Raw genomic sequence first — 22,627 nt, 5'->3', positions numbered from 1 at the left:
AATCATCACGGACACAACACCGTTCCTTACGGTAATTGTCACTGGCCTTCAGTAGAGAGGCAACCATTTACTACCACTTTCTGACGTGTCTAATCCAACTGAATGCCAAGAGATTGAAGCTTCTAGGCCAATTTCTATTGCTAGATCTTGTCAAATGATTTGCTGAATTCCATATGGACAGCATCCATCATCACTCTTGGCAAAAGTCTATAAGGTTGGTCAGACATTACCTATTTCACACGAACCCAATTACCTGGCGCAGTGTCCGCGGGTTTACCTGGAGAATTATCAACCCTAATTTGCCTCAGGTCAGAAAACTTCTCCTTCTCTGTCATCTGCCTCAGGTCCATCAATTTGATGGCGCTTTGCCTCACTCTATAGACTGTGTGTCCGTCTCCTGAGTAGATGCAGATGCAAATATATACATTTGTCTCCCCAACTCGTTTCGTTCCACACATCAATTTTCATTCCGATTTTCCAGAGGACGAATGTTGTCCGTTGCAGTCCTTTTGCTCTGAACAGTTTGGTAAAATAACCTTCACCTTGTCTGCTAAAGCAACCTCATGCCTTCTTTTAGCACTCCTCAGTTCCTTGAATAAGCACTTCGTTTGTTTCTCCCTGCCAATACCTATTGCGTGGATCTTTTTCTTTTTCTCTCACCTGACCATGAAAACCATCTGTTCTCTTTACCTTTTATTCTGACAGGTATATGCCAGTTTTTGTTTTACTCTCAAAATTTCACCTTTGAATAACTCCCACTTTCGAAGTGAACTTTGCCGGAAAACAGCCTATTCCAATCCACATTTGCCAGTTACATAGAGCATAGAACATGGAATAGTACAGCACAGTACAGGCCCTTCGGCCCATAATGTTGTGCCGACCCTCAAACCCTGCCTGCCATATAAGCCCCCACCTTAAATTCCTCCATATACCTGTCTAGTAGTCTCTTAAACTTCACTAGTGTATCTGCCTCCACCACTGACTCAGGCAGTGCATTCCGCACACCAACCACTCTCTGAGTAAATAACCTTCTTCTAACATCCCCCTTGAACTTCCCACCCCTTACCTCAAAGCCGTGTCCTCTTGTATTGAGCAGTGGTGCCCTGGGGAAGAGGCGCTGGCTATCCACTCTATCTATTCCTCTTATTATCTTGTACACCTCTAACATGTTTTCTCTCATCCTCCTTCTCTCCAAAGAGTAAATCCCTAGCTCCCTTAATCTCTGATCATAATGCATACTTTCTAAACCAGGCAGCATCCTGGTAAATCTCCTCTGTACCCTTTCCAATGCTTCCACATCCTTCCTATAGTGAGGTGACCAGAACTGGACACAATACTCCAAGTGTGGCCTAACCAGAGTTTTATAGAGCTGCATCATTACATCGCGACTCTTAAACTCTATCCCTCGACTTATGAAAGCTAACACCCCATAAGCTTTCTTAACTACCCTATCCACCTGTGAGGCAACTTTCAGGGATCTGTGGACATGTACCCCGAGATCCCTCTGCTCCTCCACACTGCCAAGTATCCTGCCATTTACTTTGTACTCTGCCTTGGAGTTTGTCCTTCCAAAGTGTACCACCTCACACTTCTCCGGGTTGAACTCCATCTGGCATTTCTCAGCCCACTTCTGCATCCTATCAATGTCTCTCTGCAATCTTTGACAATCCCCTACACTATCTACAACACCACCAACCGTTGTGTCGTCTGCAAACGTACCAACCCACCCTTCTACCCCCACATCCAGGTAGTTAATAAAAATCACGAAAAGTAGAGGTCCCAGAACAGATCCTTGTGGGACACCACTAGTCACAATCCTCCAATCTGAATGTACTCCCTCCACCGCCACCCTCTTCCTTCTGCAGGCAAGCCAATTCTGAATCCACCTGGTCAAACTTCCCTGGATCCCATGCCTTCTAACTTTCTGAATAAGCCTACCGTGTGGAACTTTGTCAAATGCCTTACTAAAAGCGATATAGATCACATCCACTGCACTACCCTCATCTATATGCCTGGTTACCTCCTCAAAGAGCTCTATCAAGCTTGTTAGACACAGTTGTTTTATGATACCATCACAATTGACCCTTAACCAATTTCGGATTTCAACCGGCGTACCAGAACATTCCTTATGCATATTCACTTTGAATCTAATGGTATAGCGATCACCAGATGGGATAGAGTTCCCCTACAGAAACTTGTCTCACCTCTCCCGTCTCATTACCTTATAGCATATCTGCTATCGCACATTCTCTCGTTTGAGCTTCTGTATGCTGAACACATTTGAAAAACTTCTGTCACTTATCCTGCCTGATTTCCTTATAGCACATCTACTATCGCGCATTCTCTGTGTGCTGAACACATTTGAAAAACTTCTGTCACTTATCCTGCATGATTTCCTTATAGCACATCTACTATCGCGCATTCTCTGTGTGCTGAACACATTTGAAAAACTTCTGTCGCTTATCCTGCCTGATTTCCTTATAGCACATCTACTATCGCGCATTCTCTGTGTGCTGAACACATTTGAAAAACTTCTGTCACTTATCCTGCCTGATTTCCTTATAGCACATCTACTATCGCGCATTCTCTGTGTGCTGAACACATTTGAAAAACTTCTGTCGCTTATCCTGCCTGATTTCCTTATAGCACATCTACTATCGCGCATTCTCTGTGTGCTGAACACATTTGAAAAACTTCTGTCACTTATCCTGCATGATTTCCTTATAGCACATCTACTATCGCGCATTCTCTGTGTGCTGAACACATTTGAAAAACTTCTGTCCCTTATCCTGCCTGATTTCCTTATAGCACATCTACTATCGCGCATTCTCTGTGTGCTGAACACATTTGAAAAACTTCTGTCACTTATCCTGCCTGATTTCCTTATAGCACATCTACTATCGCGCATTCTCTGTGTGCTGAACACATTTGAAAAACTTCTGTCACTTATCCTGCCTGATTTCCTTATAGCACATCTACTATCGCGCATTCTCTGTGTGCTGAACACATTTGAAAAACTTCTGTCACTTATCCTGCCTGATTTCCTTATAGCACATCTACTATCGCGCATTCTCTGTGTGCTGAACACATTTGAAAAACTTCTGTCACTTATCCTGCCTGATTTCCTTATAGCACATCTACTATCGCGCATTCTCTGTGTGCTGAACACATTTGAAAAACTTCTGTCACTTATCCTGCCTGATTTCCTTATAGCACATCTACTATCGCGCATTCTCTGTGTGCTGAACACATTTGAAAAACTTCTGTCACTTATCCTGCCTGATTTCCTTATAGCACATCTACTATCGCGCATTCTCTGTGTGCTGAACACATTTGAAAAACTTCTGTCACTTATCCTGCCTGATTTCCTTATAGCACATCTACTATCGCGCATTCTCTGTGTGCTGAACACATTTGAAAACCTTCTGTCGCTTATCCTGCCTGATTTCCTTATAGCACATCTACTATCGCGCATTCTCTGTGTGCTGAACACATTTGAAAAACTTCTGTCGCTTATCCTCAAAGTTGCTGGTGAACGCAGCAGGCCAAGCAGCATCTATAGGAAGAGGCGCAGTCGACGTTTCAGGCCGAGACCCTTCGTCAGGACTAACTGAAGGAAGAGTGAGTCAGGGATTTGAAAGCTGGAGGGGGAGGGGGAGATGCAAAATGATAGGAGAAGACAGGAGGGGGAGGGATAGAGCCGAGAGCTGGACAGGTGATAGGCAAAAGGGGATACGAGAGGATCATGGGACAGGAGGCCTAGAGAGAAAGACGGGGGGGGGTGTGACCCAGAGGATGGGCAAGAGGTATATTCAGAGGGACAGAGGGAGAAAAAGGAGAGTGAGAGAAAGAATGTGTGCATAAAAATGAGTAACAGCTGGGGTACGAGGGGGAGGTGGGGCCTAGCGGAAGTTAGAGAAGTCAATGTTCATGCCATCAGGTTGGAGGCTACCCAGACGGAATATAAGGTGTTGTTCCTCCAACCTGAGTGTGGCTTCATCTTTACAGTAGAGGAGGCCGTGGATAGACATGTCAGAATGGGAATGGGATGTGGAATTAAAATGTGTGGCCACTGGGAGATCCTGCTTTCTCTGGCGGACAGAGCGTAGATGTTCAGCAAAGCGGTCTCCCAGTCTGCGTCGGGTCTCACCAATATATAAAAGGCCACATCGGGAGCACCGGACGCAGTATATCACCCCAGTCGACTCACAGGTGAAGTGATGCCTCACCTGGAAGGACTGTTTGGGGCCCTGAATGGTGGTAAGGGAGGAAGTGTAAGGGCATGTGTAGCACTTGTTCCGCTTACACGGATAAGTGCCAGGAGGGAGATCAGTGGGGAGGGATGGGGGGGACGAATGGACAAGGGAGTTGTGTAGGGAGCGATCCCTGCGGAATGCAGAGAGAGGAGGAGAGGGAAAGCGTTCACCAGCAACTTTGATGTATGTTTCTTGAATTTCCAGCATCTGCAGAATTCCTGTTGTTTGTCGCTTATCCTGCCTGATTTCCTTATAGCACATCTACTATCGCGCATTCTCTGTGTGCTGAACACATTTGAAAAACTTCTGTCACTTATCCTGCCTGATTTCCTTATAGCACATCTTCTATCGCGCATTCTCTTTGTGCTGAACACATTTGAAAAACTTCTCTCGCTTATCCTGCCTGATTTCCTTATAGCACATCTACTATCGCGCATTCTCTGTGTGCTGAACACATTTGAAAAACTTCTGTCACTTATCCTGCCTGATTTCCTTATAGCACATCTACTATCGCGCATTCTCTGTGTACTGAACACATTTGAAAAACTTCTGTCGCTTATCCTGCCTGATTTCCTTATAGCACATCTACTATCGCGCATTCTCTGTGTGCTGAACACATTTGGAAAACTTCTGTCGCTTATCCTGCCTGATTTCCTTATAGCACATCTACTATCGCGCATTCTCTGTGTGCTGAACACATTTGAAAAACTTCTGTCACTTATCCTGCATGATTTCCTTATAGCACATCTACTATCGCGCATTCTCTGTGTGCTGAACACATTTGAAAAACTTCTCTCGCTTATCCTGCCTGATTTCCTTATAGCACATCTACTATCGCGCATTCTCTGTGTGCTGAACACATTTGAAAAACTTCTGTCACTTATCCTGCCTGATTTCCTTATAGCACATCTACTATCGCGCATTCTCTGTGTGCTGAACACATTTGAAAAACTTCTGTCGCTTATCCTGCCTGATTTCCTTATAGCACATCTACTATCGCGCATTCTCTGTGTGCTGAACACATTTGAAAAACTTCTGTCGCTTATCCTGCCTGATTTCCTTATAGCACATCTACTATCGCGCATTCTCTGTGTGATGAACACATTTGAAAAACTTCTGTCGCTTATCCTGCCTGATTTCCTTATAGCACATCTACTATCGCGCATTCTCTGTGTGCTGAACACATTTGAAAAACTTCTGTCACTTATCCTGCCTGATTTCCTTATAGCACATCTACTATCGCGCATTCTCTGTGTGCTGAACACATTTGAAAAACTTCTGTCACTTATCCTGCCTGATTTCCTTATAGCACATCTACTGTCGCGCATTCTCTTGCGGAGGTTCTACGTGCTGATTATGGAAACAAAACTGAACACATTTGACAAACGATCCCATCCAGTCCTTTCACAGAGGTGATCCCCAATCAAGACGCGGAAAGTTAAAATCACCTTAACAGAGCAGCATTTCCACTGGACTGTCTGTTTGCTTGTACTGAGATTCGCAAATGCTGGTCTTCATGCAGTGAGAGGTAATAATTTCTACTCTCCAACAACAGCGTGGCCCTCCATGTATACAGACTGTTAGTTGTTACTGAATCAGGGTTGGTAATGGTCACTGTGTATGGGTTTACACGGCTTGACAGGGGTTGAGTTACAAGGCAGCCTCTTTCCAATGCACGTCACAGGAACGGTATACACCCAGATCAGAATATAGTTCTGTTACAGTCATCAAGTCCCAAATCTATGCAACACGAAAACAAACCAATTTACACCTCTTATCCAGGCCAGAGCATTGATCGACCTGAGCTCGTTCATTTTCCGCAATTTTGGAGCGCATTGTTCGAAACAGTTCCAATCCGTGTACACCGGCAAATCACTTTTAAATTTTGTTATCTTGTGATAGTTCATGTCTCTGCAACATTCTCTGGCAGCTCGTACCATATTCCCACCACTGCTTTCAGAGCCCTGTGTTGAAGTGTTGCGTGGTATTTTGCGGGGGATGGTCTCCCAGAGGAATGCCACGCAAACCAGATTTCTGGCACTAAGCGTGGGTCCGTAATGCAGAAGGGTAAGAGAGAGAAGTGAGGAGTGGTAATGATTGAGGACTCAATAGTCAGAGGAACAGATGGGAGATTCCGAGGGCGAGACACCCGGGTGGTGTGTTGCTTCCCAGCTCCAGGGTCAGGGATGTCTCCGATCGCGTCCACAGCAGTTTTGAAGGGGGAGGGAGAGCAGCGCGATGTCTTGGTACATATTGGTACCGATAACATCGGAAGGAAAAGCAAAGAGGTCCTGAAGAGAGTATTGAGAAGCTCAGCAAAAACCTGAGATTAAGGACCTCCAAGGTAGTAATTTCTGGATTACTACCTGTGGCACGTGCCATTGAAGGTATAGAAAAGACGTTTTGGCAGGTAAGTACTTCGCTGAGAAACTAGTGCAGCGACTTCGGGTTCTTTGATCATTAGGATCTCTTGTGGCAGAGATACGGCCTGTACGGATGTGAAGAGTTGCACATGGGCCCGAGATGGACCAATATTTTCGCGGGCAGCTTTGTTAGATGTGTTCGGGAAGGTTGAAACTAATTTCGCAGGGGTGAGAACCGAATTAAAGGGACTCATGACAAGATCGTTTTTCGAAAAGCAAAGATAACGTGCACTTAGACAGTTAGTAAGAGCAGGCAGATGTTTGGAGAAAATTGCAAGCAGCATTGCGATTAACAGAGCATTGGGAATACCTAATCAAAAAAGGCGGCAAATACAATCCTCAAAGCGTCATATCATTATAAAGATAGGTGGAGGGACCGGTAGTGCTGAGGAAACAGAGAGTCTGCATAGAGACTTGGATAGATTGGGAGAATGGGCAAGGAAGTGTGGTAAATGAAATACAATGTTGGAAATTGCATGGTCTTGCAATTTGGTAGAAGAAATAAACGGGCAGACTTTTATTTAAATGGGGAGAGAGTTCTGAGATGCAACGGGTCTTAGGAGTCCTCGTGCAGGATACCCTTAAGGTTAACCTCCAGGTTGAGTCTGTGGTGAAGAAGGCGAATGCAAAGTTGGCATTGATTTCGAGAGGAGTAGAGTATAGGAGCAGGGATGTGATGTTGAGGCTCTATAAGGCGCCGGTAAAACCTCACTTGGAGTACTGTGTGCAGTTTTGGGCTCCTTATTTAAGAAAGGATGTGCTGACATTGGATAGCGTTCAGCGAATATTCACTAGAATGATTCCGGGAATGAGAGAGTTAACATATGAAGAACGTTTGACCGCTCTTCGACTGCACTCCTTGGAGTTTAGAAGAATGAGTGGGGACCTCATATAAACAGTTCGAATGTTGAGCGGCATGGACAGAGTGGATTTGGCAAAGTTGTTTCCAGTGGTGGGGGAGTCTAGTACCAGAGGGCATAACTTAAGGACTGAAGGGCGCCCATTCATAAAAGAGATGCGAAGAAATTCTTTTAGCCAGAGGGTGGTGAATCTGTGGAATTAATTGCCACGGGCGGCAGAGTAATTGGGTGTATTTAAGTCAGAGATTGATAGGTGTCTGAGTCGTCAGGGCTTCAAGGATTATGCTGAGAAGGCGGGGCAGTGGGACTAAATGGGAGAATGGATCAGCTCATGGTAAAATGGCGGAGTAGACTCAATGGGCCGAATGGCTGACTTCTTCTCCTTTGTCTTATAGTCTTATGGTTTTGTCTTATTATGCACAAAGTATGGAAATTAAGGTGGGTAAAATTGTTGCACTATTACTGATTGTCAAGTATGATGTTGTGTCACTCACTGAATCAAGGCTGAAGGATGGTTGAAGTTGGGAGTTGAATATTCAACTCCCAACTTCAGAGCCAGTCGTGGCACTGCTGTTAAATATGGAGTAAATCAGTAAGATGAGCAAGATTGGATTGCATGTTATGTAATGAACAGGAGGTAATTAGGGAGCTTACTGTAAAAGAGCCTGTTATTACATTATTATTGGGTTCAACTTGAAATATGATAGGGAGAAAGTAAATCTGATAAAGGCATATTTCAGGGGAGTAAATGACATTATAGTGGTATGAGACAAAAATTCGACAAATAAATTGGAAGAAAATGCTGTCAGCGATGACAGCAGAGCAGGAATTGAGCGAGTTTCAGGGAAAAGTGAGGAAGATGCAGGATAAATGCATTCCAAAACCAAAGAAATGCTCCAATGCCAAAATTAGTAGAACCGTGGTTGACAAGGGAATTCAAACTTAATGTGTAAAGCAGAAGAGAAGGCATACAACAACGCAGAAAAAAAATAGCAGGAAGATAGAGGACTGGTAAGCATGCAAAATCCCACATATAGTAACTGAATGAATCATTAGGAGGGAAAAAGGTGAAATATGAAAGCAAGCTAGCAAGCAATATCAAAGTGGGTAATAAAAGATTTTTCAACCATGTACAAATAAAAGAAAGATGGGAGTGGATATAGGACCGCGAGAAAATGGGACGGTAGAAATAATAACGGGGACAAGAAGATGGCAGGTATACTAAATATGCATTTTGCATCAGTATTCAATGTGAAAACGCTCGCAGTGTGCCAGATGTTCAACGGTGTGAGCGAATAGAAAGAGTGCAGTTACTATTACAAGGGAGAGGGTGCTCAAAAATACCTAAATATACGAAAGTCAACAGGACCAGATTCTGAAAGGTCTAGCGTTAGAGTTTGTGGAGACATTGAGTGGGACTTTCTCCCTAAGGATTATCTTTCAGGTTGACTCCGAGGTGAGGAAGGCATATACAATGTTAGACTTTATTTCAAGAGGGCTGGAATACATGAGCAGGGATGTGGTATTGACTCTTTACTAGGCAATTGTTATGTCTCACATTGAATGTTGTGAACAGTTTTGGGCTCCTTCTCCGTGAAAATGTGCGCTAACATTGGAGAGGGTTCAGAGGAAGATCACAAGGATGATTCCAGGAGTGGAAGAGTTATCACACGAGGCATGTTTGATAGGTCTGGCTCTGTATTCGCTAGAATTTAGAAGGATGGGGGGGGGGGTGGTCTTATTGTAACATTTCGAATGTTGCAAGGCTAGAGAGAGTATACGTGGAAAGAATTGTTTTCCATGGTGGGAGAGTCTAGGACAAAAGGGCATAGCCTCATGATAGAGGGCGTCTCTTAAAAAAAGAGATGAGGAGATACGTATTTCGCCAGTGAGTGGTCAATTTGTTACGATAGGCAGCTGTGGTGGCCCAGCCGTCAGGTATATTTGATACAGCGGTTGTTGGGTTCTTGACTGGACGGTATCAAAGGATATGGGGAGAAGGACGCGGTGTGGGATTGGGGGTGGGGAGCGGGGGCAGAATCAGCCATGGTTGAATGGTGGAGTAGGCTCGATGGATCAAATGATCAAATTCTGTTCCTATATCTTATGGTCTATCGTCTATGGTAAATTACAACATTTTAGATCCCTGGTTAAACCACACTTGGAGTATTATGTTAATTCAGGTCACCTCATTATACGAAGGACATGTTAGCTTTGATTGTGGAAGATCCACCTCTATATTTCAACCGATTGACCATTGATAAAGTCTTCCACAGGACTGGAGGGCTCATCGCGAGGGTGGGGGGTGTGCTGGCGGTTTGGAGCGCCCTGCAATGGTGACGACGCAAACCGGACAGCTGCCCTTAATCCGGGGTGTGGCAGTCAATGCGTCTTTCCTGACATCCCAAACCACCCCTACTCCCGACCTACCTGCGGAATTTTCCCCATTGGTGTAGCGGCGTAGGAGCCTCCTGTACGTTTCAACTCTGTGGGTGAAGCTGAAATCTTCGTGTGTTCCAACCCAGACCGATTCATTGTAACGGCGGAGCTGTGGATACACAATGGTGTTATTAGTGTGCTGAGTTGGAAGAGGGGGTCGGTGGTGTGTGGCTCGGAGGGAGGGAAGCAGGGATAGCAGGCAAGGAAGCAGGACGAAGTGCTCACAGTAAAGAGTAGACCGACACGGCGCCGAGCAGCGGAAGGACTCAACGTGCCGCAAGTAACTCAGAGCAGGTACTCCAGGTACACCGCACATGTGTCAGCAGTCCCTTCCGGAACCCGGGAAAACCTGGCAGGTCGTACGGTAAAATATAACGACTAGCGTAGAGAACTATATCTCTATCCACACGGGTTCAATTCCCCGACCACTACTTTGCTCTCTATGTCATCGCGAGTGTTAACCTCGGGTGCTCCTGTGGTCCGTGCACATTCCAAGGACGTACGCATTGGGTGAGTAATTTGTGGGCCTGCGACGTTGGCACCAGAAGCGCACCGACTCTTGCGAACTGCCCGCAACACGACCTCAGAACATATTGGGCGCCGATCCAAACGACTGATTTACTGTTTCAATTTACTGCGACAAATAGAACATAGAAAACAGAACACTACAGGGCGGGAACTGGCCCCTCGGACCACCACGTTGTGCTGAGTCAATTAATTTCATCATCAAATGGATGTGGGCTAATTCTGTCTCTCTACACGATCTTCATACCCTTTCCTTCCCCTCTATTGAGTCAACATCCTAGTATTGCTGTTCTGTACTCCATCAAAGTCAGGACAGCCGTCTTAAAATTTTTAATTTACCCCTCCCACCTTTTCCCACCCCAGGCTAAATTTTGAGGTAATTGCCTGCAGTCCCTCTGTTGCGGTTGTTCCCCCGGTGTTGAGGAGTAAGGAGTTCCGGTGCTCAGACCCAGTGACGAAGGGTCAGATAGGATTCATCTCTGGGTCCTAATGCAGCGTGACGAGAAGGGACCTGCGCATGGCTGTGTCTGAAGAATTTGATTTGTGCCGGGGAGTGACTGGTAATTGGAGGCTCAGATTAAGACGGTGAGCTATGATCCGCTGCTGGGAGGTTGCATGGAGAGGGGTTCTCAAGGGAAAGGAACTGATGCGACTGACGGAAGAGAGGGGTGTTCCGACGGAATGAGGCGGGGAACAGTAATGCTGGTGCTCCCATTACCTGATAATTCGCAGTGGTATGCAGGACGTCATATCCCAGACAATGGCTGGAAGCAGAAACACATTGAGAGAAATGAGCTGATCATTTACAAACCCGTAATCAGACATCCCAGACACATCAAGGAACCGTCACAACACGCTGGAGGAATGCAGCAGGTCGGGCAGCATTCGTGAAAACGAGGATCGATGTTTCGGGCCGGAACGCTTCGTCAGGACTGAAGAGGGAAGGGACACAGGCCCTATAAAGAAGGAGGGGGAGGGTGGGAAGCAGAAGGCTGGTAGGTGCCGCGTGAAAAACCAGTAAGGGGAAAGATAAAGGGGTGGGGGAGGGGAAGAAGGGCGGTGATAAGCGAGAATGAATAGGGGAAAAACACGATGGGTAGTAGAAGGAGGTGGGAACCATGACAGAGGTGATAGGCAGCTCGGGGAGGGGGCAGAGTGAAATAGGGATGGGGAAGGGCAGGGGAGGGAATTACCGGAAGTTGGAGAATTCTATGTTCATACCCAGGGGCTGGAGACTACCCAGACGGTATATGCGGTGTTACTCCTCCAACCTGAGCTTAGCCTCATCATGGCAGTAGAGGATGCCATGTATTGACATATCTGAATGGGAATGGGAAGCAGAGTTGAAGTGGGTGGCTACCGGGAGTCCTGTCTGTTGTGGCGGATGGAGCGGAGGTGCTCGACGAAGCGATCCCCCAATCTGCTTCGGGTTTCACCGATGTAGGGGATGCCGCACCGGGAGCACCGGATGCAATAGATGACCCCAACAGACTCACAAGTGAAGTGTTACCTCACCTGGAAGGACTGTTTGGGACCCTGAATGGTGGCAGGAGAGGAGGGATAGGGACAGGTGTAGCACTTACACTTGCAGGGATAAGTGAACAAGGAACCGTGGTTCATCAGAAGTGAGGCAGCGCAGGGCATGGACTCGCAGACGAAAAGCCCACCAGTGTAACGGGGAGCGCACTGAAAGAAGGGTGCGCTACCGAAGTGGCGTGGGGGAGTTGTTGAGAAGAAAGCTGGGTTGATGCGGCATGGCGTGTTGGAGAGGGAAGCGGGTCAAGGGTAGGAGGCAAGGATGGTGACACCAGCGAAGGGACGTGCAGGAGTTATTCTCTTTGTGGTTTGGCTTTTTGACCGCGAAGTTCTGTCGTCGGAGGAATTCGGTTGGTAGCTCCCTCACTGTACGTTACCCAGCGTCTACCGTTACTGACGTGACAGAGCGAAATTGTTTCATCCCACTACTCAGTTTTCGTTCCTGTCCCGGGATACGCTGCCGGCCGAAACTGTATTTAGGCGTTGCGGATTGGAGAGGCGGAGCTGGTAGAGGCATGCGGGGTTAGGGAGGGAGGAGAGGCTGTCAGGGCACAGTCCAAGGCGGAGCAGAGCAGCGGCGGAGGCGGGGCTCAGGAGAGGGCGGAGCTGGGCAAGGGATCGGGACAGAGCGACAGATGCAGGGTTGCGGAAGGAACGGAACTTGGCTCGGATCTTACCTTTCGGTCAAGTCAGCCTGAACGACAAGCGAGTAAAACAGCAGAAACATAGGCAGCATGGTCACCTGTTGGGAAATAGGGTCAGTCACTACACGGCATTTCCCATGGGGAAGCACCATTCACAGTTCTGTACGGCATGCGAACCTTTCGGCCCACCGAATCCTTTTTAGCATCAAACAACAGGCTACAAGGACACAAATTCTGTGAGTTCATCTCGATACTGGGGATGGACGACACGGTGTCAGTATCCACGCACTGCTCCAATCAACACCCTCTGCATCGGATTCTAGGTTCCACCACCCTCAGCAACACATCTAGTTGAGAAGGGTTACTCCACAATACTGTAAAACCACTCACCCGCAACTTAAAACTATATTGTGCACTATTGAACCCTCTGATACATGCGACACCATTCCCACTGTGGAATTTATCCATTCCCCTCATCGGCGAGAAAACTACAGTGAATCTTCTCCGCTGTAGGAGAAGAAATCCACCCGGCTCAGTCTCCCTTAGAGACAGGCAAAGGAAGGAGGGCGAGAGTGTCTGTTAACAGGAAGAGGGAAATAGTGGGAGGGAGACAGGAGGGTTGGTGCAAGAGGAAAGCAATTTTTCACTGATCCTCCGTAAATGAGATGAAGTAATTTACCTGGTGCTTGACGTGGTGCAATCTCACCGGAAAAAAATATATATGATTTCGTTCCTGCAACGCTCTCCCGCATTCTCCACTGCCCAAACTCTCTCTCAGCTCAGTGCTTGTGAGGGTTACTGGATCTAAACTGTCAGCACTTCCACTTCCCACAGATGCTGTCTGACATTAATATTATTTTATTCTAATTTTTCGACTTCCTGACTTCACGCTGTACTGTTCCGCAGAGCAAAAGATATCACATTATAAGTCAGTGATAACAAATCTCATTCTGAGTTTGTTTGGCGATGTCAACTTCCGATGACAAGCACACCTATGGTTCACATCACATGAGTCAGGGAGAACACTATCTCTGTCTTCAGCCTGTTAAATCCTTGTCCCTTGATTTATCTGTCTGTCTGTCTGTCTGTCTATCTATCTATCTACCTATCTCTCTCTCTATCTATCTATCTAATCTGTCTATTTATATCTACCTATCTATCTATCTATATCTATCTATCTATCTATGTATCTATATCTATCCATCTACCTACCTATCAATATCTACCTATCTATATATCTATCTATCCATCTATCTATCTATCTATCTCTCTATCTACCTATCTATTCTGCTGTGCATTTGCCGAACACTATAGGAATACAACTTTCTAATTTCTGTAGTCAAGCTGCCAGGGAATATAAACCAGCACCATCTGTGCAGTGAGTCGGCGATTCTTTCCCCCATGGTGATCTTCATTCCGTGATGTGGCAGCACCGTTCCGCCATCTGGACATCACTGCCATACGATCACCCTTGTTTTAATAATGATTCTGTCTTCTGCTCCAATGTAGATGTCTACACGATATTCCATCTGCCACTCATTCAACTTCAGGATCACCCCGACTGAAAGAATCTCCGACTCATTCAACTGCACCATTTCTCTTACATGCCCCGCTCGGAACTCATAACAACACCCTGGTGAGTGCAGACAGAAAGCGCAACCCCACACCCCACTCCGCTAATGGGCTGACATCGCTTCGACCTCAGCGCCGCTGATAGTGCGTTCCGAAAACTCACAGTCTGCAAACACGCCAGAGATAAATTTGGCCCCACTATTCCTTGTGTGATCATTTACTGAGCATCAGGATTTAACCTCACCAACATCTCTCACACGGTGATTTGCCTGTTATTGAGTTTAATTGGGTAGGATGAAGACGATATGGAAGGGCAGAGAGAGCGAACATATATATGACCCAAACCAGAGCGAGACCGAGGAATGTGGGTGACAGATAGCGAGAATGTCAGAGTAGGAGATGAAAGAAAGAGAGAGAGCTCAGCTGAACAGTGTGATGGAGTCTGTAAAAAGGGACAGAGAGTGGGAAAAGGGGAAAGAATTAAAAACAGCTGTAACACAGTCAGAGAAGTCGGCGAACGTGTGAGCTTGAGAGAGCAAGCAAGGCGTGAGATGAGAGAGGGAGAGAGAGAGACGAGGGAAGAGAGGGAGAGCGAGGACGACACTTGCAGTACAACCCCTAGTCTCTAACATGTAGTGACTGCAGTTGGAGTGCAGAGACGATTGATGGCCCGACTTACCTCAGTGCTGGCTTGCTGGACTGGAAGTTTATTTGTGCGGAGCCTTTATATATAGAGACATGACATAAGCTCTTGCTATCCAGAACAACCAATGCAAGACCAGAAACAAAACTCCTGATTTTAATGACTTAAATCACAAGTGCTACATCATCAAATGGAGCTACATTGTGCAAGCAGAAGCTCATTAATTAAGTAGGTCACCCATCAGCTAGGGCGTTACTCTTTGGAGAGAAGGAGGATGAGAGGAGACATGATAGGGGTGTACAAGATAATAAGAGGAATAGATAGAATGGATAGCCAGCGCCTCTTCCCCAGGGCACCACTGCTCAATACAAGAGGACATGGCTTTAAGGTAAGGGGTGGGAAGTTCAAGGGGGATATTAGAGAAAGGTTTGTTTACTCAGAGAGTGGTTGGTGCGTGGAATGCACTGCCTGAGTCAGTGGTGGAGGCAGATACACAAGTGAAGTTTAAGAGACTACTAGACAGGTATATGGAGGTATTCAAGGTGGGGGCTTATATGGGAGGAGAGGTTTGAGGGTCGGCACAACATTGTGGTCCGAAAGGCCTGTACTGTGCTGTACTATTCTATGTTCTATGTTCTATCAGTAACAACAACATGAGTGGTTGCAGAACGCAGCTGGTCCCACCACCTACTTTGCGTACTGTACAGACAGTTTCGGAAGCACATCACTATTCTCCACAAAACTTCCAACTCATCCTGAAGCACTTATGCTAATGAGGGAAGGCATCGGGGTTGTCAATGACTTAGTTTGATCGCCATCGCATTTCTGCGGTTACACGGAACTGCACCTTTTCTGTTGTTCACGTAATGGCCCTCAGTCTCTGTTATCCAAGCGGGTGAATCGGGATAGAATTGTCAACCTACAGGTCAGATACAAAGGTAGCAGATACTGGGAATTATCTGAAATTTGAATAAAAAACCGTACATCAACCCCTCTTGCGGAACAGCGTGCTGGTGTAGAGTCACGGTAAGGAATGGTTCCGATAAGTCCCCCCCCCCGCCCCCCCCCGATAGGGCGTGGCATGTTCCTCATGCATTCCAATACAAATCAAGGCATTTTACAGGGCAACTCCCTTTGCCCACTTTGGTTTTAAATGTTTTAAACCCGCTCTCAAATTTACTGAATCGAACGAAAATAATGTATCACAAACGAAAACAGCTAAAACAATTACACCTTGACACACCATGTACAGAACAGTTATTTATTTATGATCTCTCTGCTCAGGATGGTAAAATCTGAGGTACGGGCCAAGCCAACGGCACACTTTTTTCCCCATTATTGGGAACTTTCTCGCTATTGTAGTGGTGTTTAGTGTGTGGGTCATTGGGGGTTTGCATAAATATTCCTGTGTTGGTCCAATTGTTTAATGCTGCTCTGTAGTCCTTGTGCGATTATACGAATTTCAGATATTACTAGAGGGGCAATGTATACCCTGTTCATGATCCATAGTCTTTCAATTTCCTCCTTTAATTCTGCATATATCTAGTGCTTTCACTTATTGATTTCGATACGTGTTGTGTGCTTGGGATAGCGAAATATATTGCATAAATTGTTTACGCTCTGATATTATGTCCGGACTATGGTTGTGGATTTTCCTGTCTACGATATTCGTTAGGATTCAATAAGATTCCCATGTGTTCTTCTGAATTCCAGTGGGTTCAGGCACAAAGCCGTTAAACGTTCCCACATGTTAACCCCTTCGTTCACGAATCATCCTCGTGAGCCTCCTCTGCACTCTCTCAACTAGCAAAACATCCTTACTGATATATGGGACACTAACATGTTGACAGTACTCTAAGCGTGGCCTGACCAGTGTGTTATAAATACTCAACCTTATCTCCTTGATGTTAAACTCTATTCGCCTTGAAATAAAAGTCAACATTGCATTCGTCACTTTACTACAGACTCAACCTGTAAGTTAATCTTCCTGGAGTATTGCACGAGAACTGTCATGTCCCTCTGCACCTCTGATGTATGAATTTTCTCCCCATTTATATGATAACCTGTTCTATTGTCCCTCTTCAAAATGAGTCATCATACATTTTCCAGCACTGTGTTCCATCTGCCAGTTTTTGTATTCATTTTTTTCAATTTTTTTAAAGTCCTGCTTCTATCTCATTGCTTCCTCAGCACAACCTACCCCTCCAGATGGCTTCGTATCGTCCGCAAACATTGCCACGAAGCTGACAATCCCATTGTCTAAATCACCGAGAAGCAATGCGAAAATCAGCGGTCCCAATACTGATCCCGGAGAAACACGTTTCATCACCGTCAGGCAACCACAAAAGTGCCCGATTATCCTTATTCACTGCCTCCTGCCTGTCAGCCATTCCGCCATCCATGGCAGTATCTTTCCTGTAACGCCATTGGGGTTTATTCAGTGAAGCAGCCTAATGTGTGGTACCTTATCAAACGCCTCTGAAAACCCAATAAGTGACATACACTGCCTCTCCTTTGTCCACCCTGCTTGTTACTTCTTCGGGGAATTGCAACAGGATATGCCGGACAATGTTTCCTTGAACGTAATCCATGCTGACTTTGAATTATTTCTTTCATTAGCCTCCATGTGCCTCGAAAACGTATCATCAATAATAGACTCAACACTTTCTCAACCACTGAGGTTAGGCTAACTGACCTGTAATTTCCTTTCTTTTGCCTTCCTTCCTTCTTAAATAGTGCAGTGACATTTGCTATCTTCCTTTCGTCTGGTACCATGCTAGAATCAAGTGATTCCTGAACGATCATGTCCAATGCATCTCTTATCCCTTCAGTAACCTCCAGCAGAAATCTCGTGCAGCTAAGTTATCCACCTTAATAACGTTAAGTTTGCATAGCATCTTTTTCCTTGTAATAGCAATGACATAAACATTGCTGGGTAGGCCTCATTGGGTAATGCTATTGTATCGTAACTTTCGGACGATACCAGCCAAGATATTCCTATTGGGGCAATGTTTACCCTTTTCATCGTCCATGGTCTTTCAATTTCCTCTTGGAGTTTAGCATATTTCTGCTGTTTTTCACTTAGTGATTTCTGTATATTGTGTTTTTGAAATGGCTATTTCAATTAATTGAATTGCTCTTGCTTGTTTCTCCTGTAATAATATATCCGGACAGTTATTATAGATGGTCATATCTCCAAAAATGGATCGGCTGTGATATAACTTGTAGGACTCTGACAATAAATGGACGAGGTTTGCATTTTGGGTAAACTATGGTATCTTTTCTGAGTTTGTATCTCAAAGCAAGATACTGATGAATGACAATGACGTTTGCCACTAAATTGCCTGTGTAAGTAATAAGATTGAATTAAACTGCTACAGGGTCCTGTAATGTGTTCTATTGCTTCTGATTTCTCTTGGCATTTTCTGCATCTATCATACTGAATGTGTTGGTCTTTTATTCTGTATTTTGATATTTTTGATTTACCCACGTGTCCCTGTATTGCCACAAGTGACCCTCCTGTTTTGTGGGAGGTGAGCCTGGTGCTCGACGCTTTTTGGGGTACATTAATATTCATATTCACCCATTGGCTGTACAGTATCAAACTGCTCTAATTGTAATTCCATTAACTCTATTGCACCTTTCTCTATCTTTAATGTTCTGTACCCATCCAGTCTAAAGTTTATGTGCATATCTTTCTAAATTTTATTCTACTATTAAGATTAATTGCTTTAGCTATCCTGATGAAGGAACGTTTGATTTGAAATCGCTCATGTATGGAAGGTGTGCTAATCTGTAATCTTTGGTTGTTCCTGATCTGATACCCTATCTTCCTCTGATGCAGTAAATTATTTCGCGATTTGCAAATTTAAATTTAAAATTTAAATTAGAGACGCATAGTGAGCTAAGAAGATCGCCCTGAAAAATGTATTTGTTTATTTTGAAATACATAAAGAACCTGCGCTGCCGTCTGTGGGGCGACAAACCTGCCGGAGCCGTTCCTTACCCTGTATCTACACAAGCACAGAGTTCCGCAGGAGGGGTTGATGCACCCGAGCTCAGTGTCATTGTTCCTGATCCGTGGGTTGACAGCTGACAGTTCTATTTCAGACTCACGCTGCTCGGGTAACACACACTGGGGGTCATTACCGAGACAACAGAACAGGTGCAGACCTCGGAAATGCGATGGCGGTCAAACAAGGTTTCCAACAAAGCAGATGTCTCCCTGTATTTGCATAAGTGGTTCAGGATGACGTGGAAGCTTTCTGCAGAATGGTGAGGTGCCTCCGAAACTGTCCACCCATGAGGCAAATTATGTGATTAGATCAGGGGTTTTCTGAGTGCACTCATGTTCCTTGATGTCCCAGTTAATTAATGAGCTTCTGTTTGTACAGGGTTGCTCCATTAGATGACACTTCACTTGCGGTTAGAGTCATTAAAATCATGAGCTGTTTTTCTTCTCATGAATTGGCTCTTCTGGATAGCAATAGCCCGTGTCATCTTTCGGTATCTAGAGGCTCCGAACAGGCACGCAACACTCAGTCCAGCAAGTAAAGACATATGTGAAACGGACCACACAGCCTCTCTACAGTGCAACTGTAGTCACTGGATGTTAGACAGATAGACAAAAGAGATTATACTGCAGGTATAGTCCTCTCTCTCTCTCTCTCTCTCTCTCTCTCTCTCTCTCTCTCTCTCTGTCTGTCTCTCTCTCTCTGTCTCCCTCCCCCCTCTCTCCCCCTCTCTCTCTCTTTCTCTCTCTCTCTGTCTCCCTCCCCCTCTCTCCCCCTCTCTCTCTCTTTCTCTCTCTCTCTGTCTCCCTCCCCCTCTCTCCCCCCTCTCTCTCTTTCTCTCTCTCTCTGTCTCCCTCCCCCCCTCTCTCTCTCTCTTTTTCTCTCTCTCTCTGTCTCCCTCTCTCTCTCTCTCTTTCTCTCTCTCTGTCACTTTAGCTTTACGTTCCTATCACACACCTTCATCTACCCTTCCCTCTCTGTGACCGGTCTTGTCTCAGTCACTCGCTCCCACTCTCGAACTTACTATTTCAGCTCTCTCTCTCCCTCTCTCTCTCTTTCTGAAATTTTCACTATCTCCCGATCTCATTATTCGGTCTTTGGCTGGAATAAATACATCACCTCGTTCTCTATCCTTGCGTAATTTACTTCATCCCACCCAAAGGGGCTCAGTATCAGACAACAACCGTGCTGGAGATGTTTGTGAGTTTAAAAGCTGAGACCCGGTTAATAATCACACAACAGTGGGAATAAATTCATCTCTGGCAGGTTGGCAAGTGTTCAAGTCCCTGCAACCATATTCCATAAACTGATGGGGTCACAGGTCCTATTTGCCAGGGTTCTGACCACACTCACAGGCTTGGACGCTGAAAGGGGATATAGCGAAGTTGAACGAGTGTGTGAGAAGTTGGTCGATGGAATATCGGGTAGAAAAATGTAAGAACATTTACTTTGGGGCAGAGTCTTTATTAAATGAAGAGAGATCTGTTGTTGGTGATTTCCAGACGGAGGAAGAGTGCAACCACGCCAGAGACTGAAGACCACGCTGGGAGAACTGCCGTGTTCATTCAGGGTAGTGTGATCACTGATGTGGGAACGGTACATTCCAAATGTAAGCGACGTTCTTGCAAATGTGTCCCGTGTTTCATAGACAGCTTTGGTCTTCGAGAGTTCAGGGAACATTTCCTGTGAAGGAACACCGGTCTGTCCTCTGGAGCAGACATTAAAAATCAGAAACATAATTCGGTGTATTTTCACTGACATACAGAATGAGGAGAAAATCGTGGTTTTCTGGCAAAGTGCAAAGACAGAAAAACCTGTGAATCTAAATAAACAAGTAGATAGTTAAAAGGCAAGATGGATAGAGAGATGATCAGACGGATAACCGTATAACAATTACAGCACGGAAACAGTGCATCTTGGCCCTTCTAGTCCGTGCCGAACGCTTACTCTCACCTAGTCCCACTGACCTGCACTCAGCCCATAACCCTGCATGCATTTCCTGTCCATATAGCTATCCAATTCTTCTTTAAATGACAATATCGAACATGCCTCTACCACTTCTACTGCAAGCTCGTTCCACACAGCCACTTCTCTGAGTATAGAAGTTCCCCCTCGTGTTACCCCGAAACTTTTGACCCCTAACTCTCAACTCGTGCCCTCTCGTTTGAATCTCCCCTACTCTCAATAGAAAATGCCTATCCAAGTAAACTCTATCTATCCCCCTCATAATTATAAATACCTATATCAAGTCCCCCCTCAACCTTCTATGCTCCAAAGAATAAAGACCCAACTTGTTCAACCTTTCTCTGTAACTTAGGAGATGAAATCCAGGTAACATTCTAGTAAATCTTCTCTGTACTCTCTCAATTTTATTGATATCTTTCGTATAATGCGGTGACCAGAACTGTACACAATACTCCAAATCTGGCCTTACCAGTGACTTGTACAATTTTAACATTACATCCTAACTCCTATACTCAATGCTCTGATTTATAAATGCCAGCAGACCAAAAGCTTTCTTCACCAACCTATCCGCATGAGATTCCACCTTCAGGGAACTATGCAACATTATTCCTACACACTCCGTTCTACTGCATTCTTCAATGCCCTACCATTTACCACGTATGTCCTCTTTTAATTCGTCCTATCAAAATGTAGCACCTCACACTTATCAGCATTAAACTCCATCTGCCATCTTTCAGCCCACTCTTCTAACTGGCCTAAATCTCTCTGCAAGTTTTGAAAACCTGCTTCATTATCCACAACGCCACCTATCTTAGTATCATCAGCATACTTACTAATCCAATTTACCACCCCACCATCCAGATCATTAATATATATGACAAACAACATTGGAACCAGTACAGATCCCTGAGGCACACCACTAGTCATCGGCCTCCAGTCTGACAAATAGTTATCCACCACTACTCTCTGGCATCTCCCATCCAGCCACTGTTAAATCACTTTTACTACTTCGATATTAATACCTAACGATTGAACCTTCCTAACTTACCTTACATGTGGAATCTTGTCAAAGGCCTTACCGAAGTCCATATAAACAATATCCACTGATTTACCCTCGTCAACTTTTCGAGTAACCTCTTCAAAACATTCAAATAAGCTTTGTCAAACATGAACTTCCACGCACAAATCCATGTTGACCGTTCCTAATCAGACCCTGTCCATCCAGATAATTATATATACCATTTATAAGAATACTTTCCATCCATTTACCCACCACTGACGTCAAACTCACAGGCCTATAATTGCTAGGTTTACTCTCAGAACCCTTTTTTTAAACAATGGAACAACATCAGCGATACGCCAGTCCTCCGGCACCGTCCCCGTTTCTAAAGACATTTGAAATATTTCTGTCAGAGCCCTTGCTATTTCTACACTAACTTCCCTCAAGGTCCTAGGGAATATCCTGTCAGGAGAATTATCCACTTTTACATTCCTTAACAGCGCCAGTAGTTCGTCTTCTTTAAGCATCATAATTTCCATAAGGGGCTGTGTTCGATCTCCTGTTAGGGAAAGAGATAGGGCAGGTGACGGAAGTATTTGTGGAGGAGCATTTCGGGTCCATTAGTTTCAATATAATTATGGAGAAGGATAGGACTGGACCGAGGGTTGACATGTTTGATTAGAGAAAGGCTAACTTTGGGGAGATGCGAAAGGATTCAGAAGGAGTGGAATGGGACAATTTGTTTTATGGG

The 22,627-nt window shown here is 45.2% G+C and overlaps 1 protein-coding gene across 5 annotated transcripts in view; it reads right to left on the bottom strand.

The window, feature by feature from the left end:
* The window catches only part of LOC134339944 (uncharacterized), a 70,988-nt gene that overhangs the window by 30,890 nt on the left and 17,471 nt on the right, over positions 1-22,627 (bottom strand). For 3 of the 5 annotated variants that reach the window (XM_063036742.1, XM_063036743.1, XM_063036744.1), the window contains exons 2-4: positions 12,717-12,781; positions 11,222-11,267; positions 9,970-10,087 (exon numbers count right to left, since the gene is read on the bottom strand). In XM_063036742.1, the coding sequence (XP_062892812.1) occupies positions 9,970-10,087; positions 11,222-11,267; positions 12,717-12,781 (229 nt within the window). Of the gene's footprint in view, positions 1-9,969; positions 10,088-11,221; positions 11,268-12,716; positions 12,782-13,073; positions 13,221-22,627 lie in introns of those variants that run through there. The other 2 variants (XM_063036741.1, XM_063036740.1) reach the window with 2 other exon arrangements.

The sequence above is a fragment of the Mobula hypostoma genome, chromosome 31, assembly GCF_963921235.1.
Source record: "Mobula hypostoma chromosome 31, sMobHyp1.1, whole genome shotgun sequence".
Lineage (NCBI taxonomy): Eukaryota > Metazoa > Chordata > Chondrichthyes > Myliobatiformes > Myliobatidae > Mobula > Mobula hypostoma.
The sequence above is the reverse complement of the archived record's forward strand: the minus strand, read 5'-3'. Positions and strand labels throughout refer to the sequence as shown.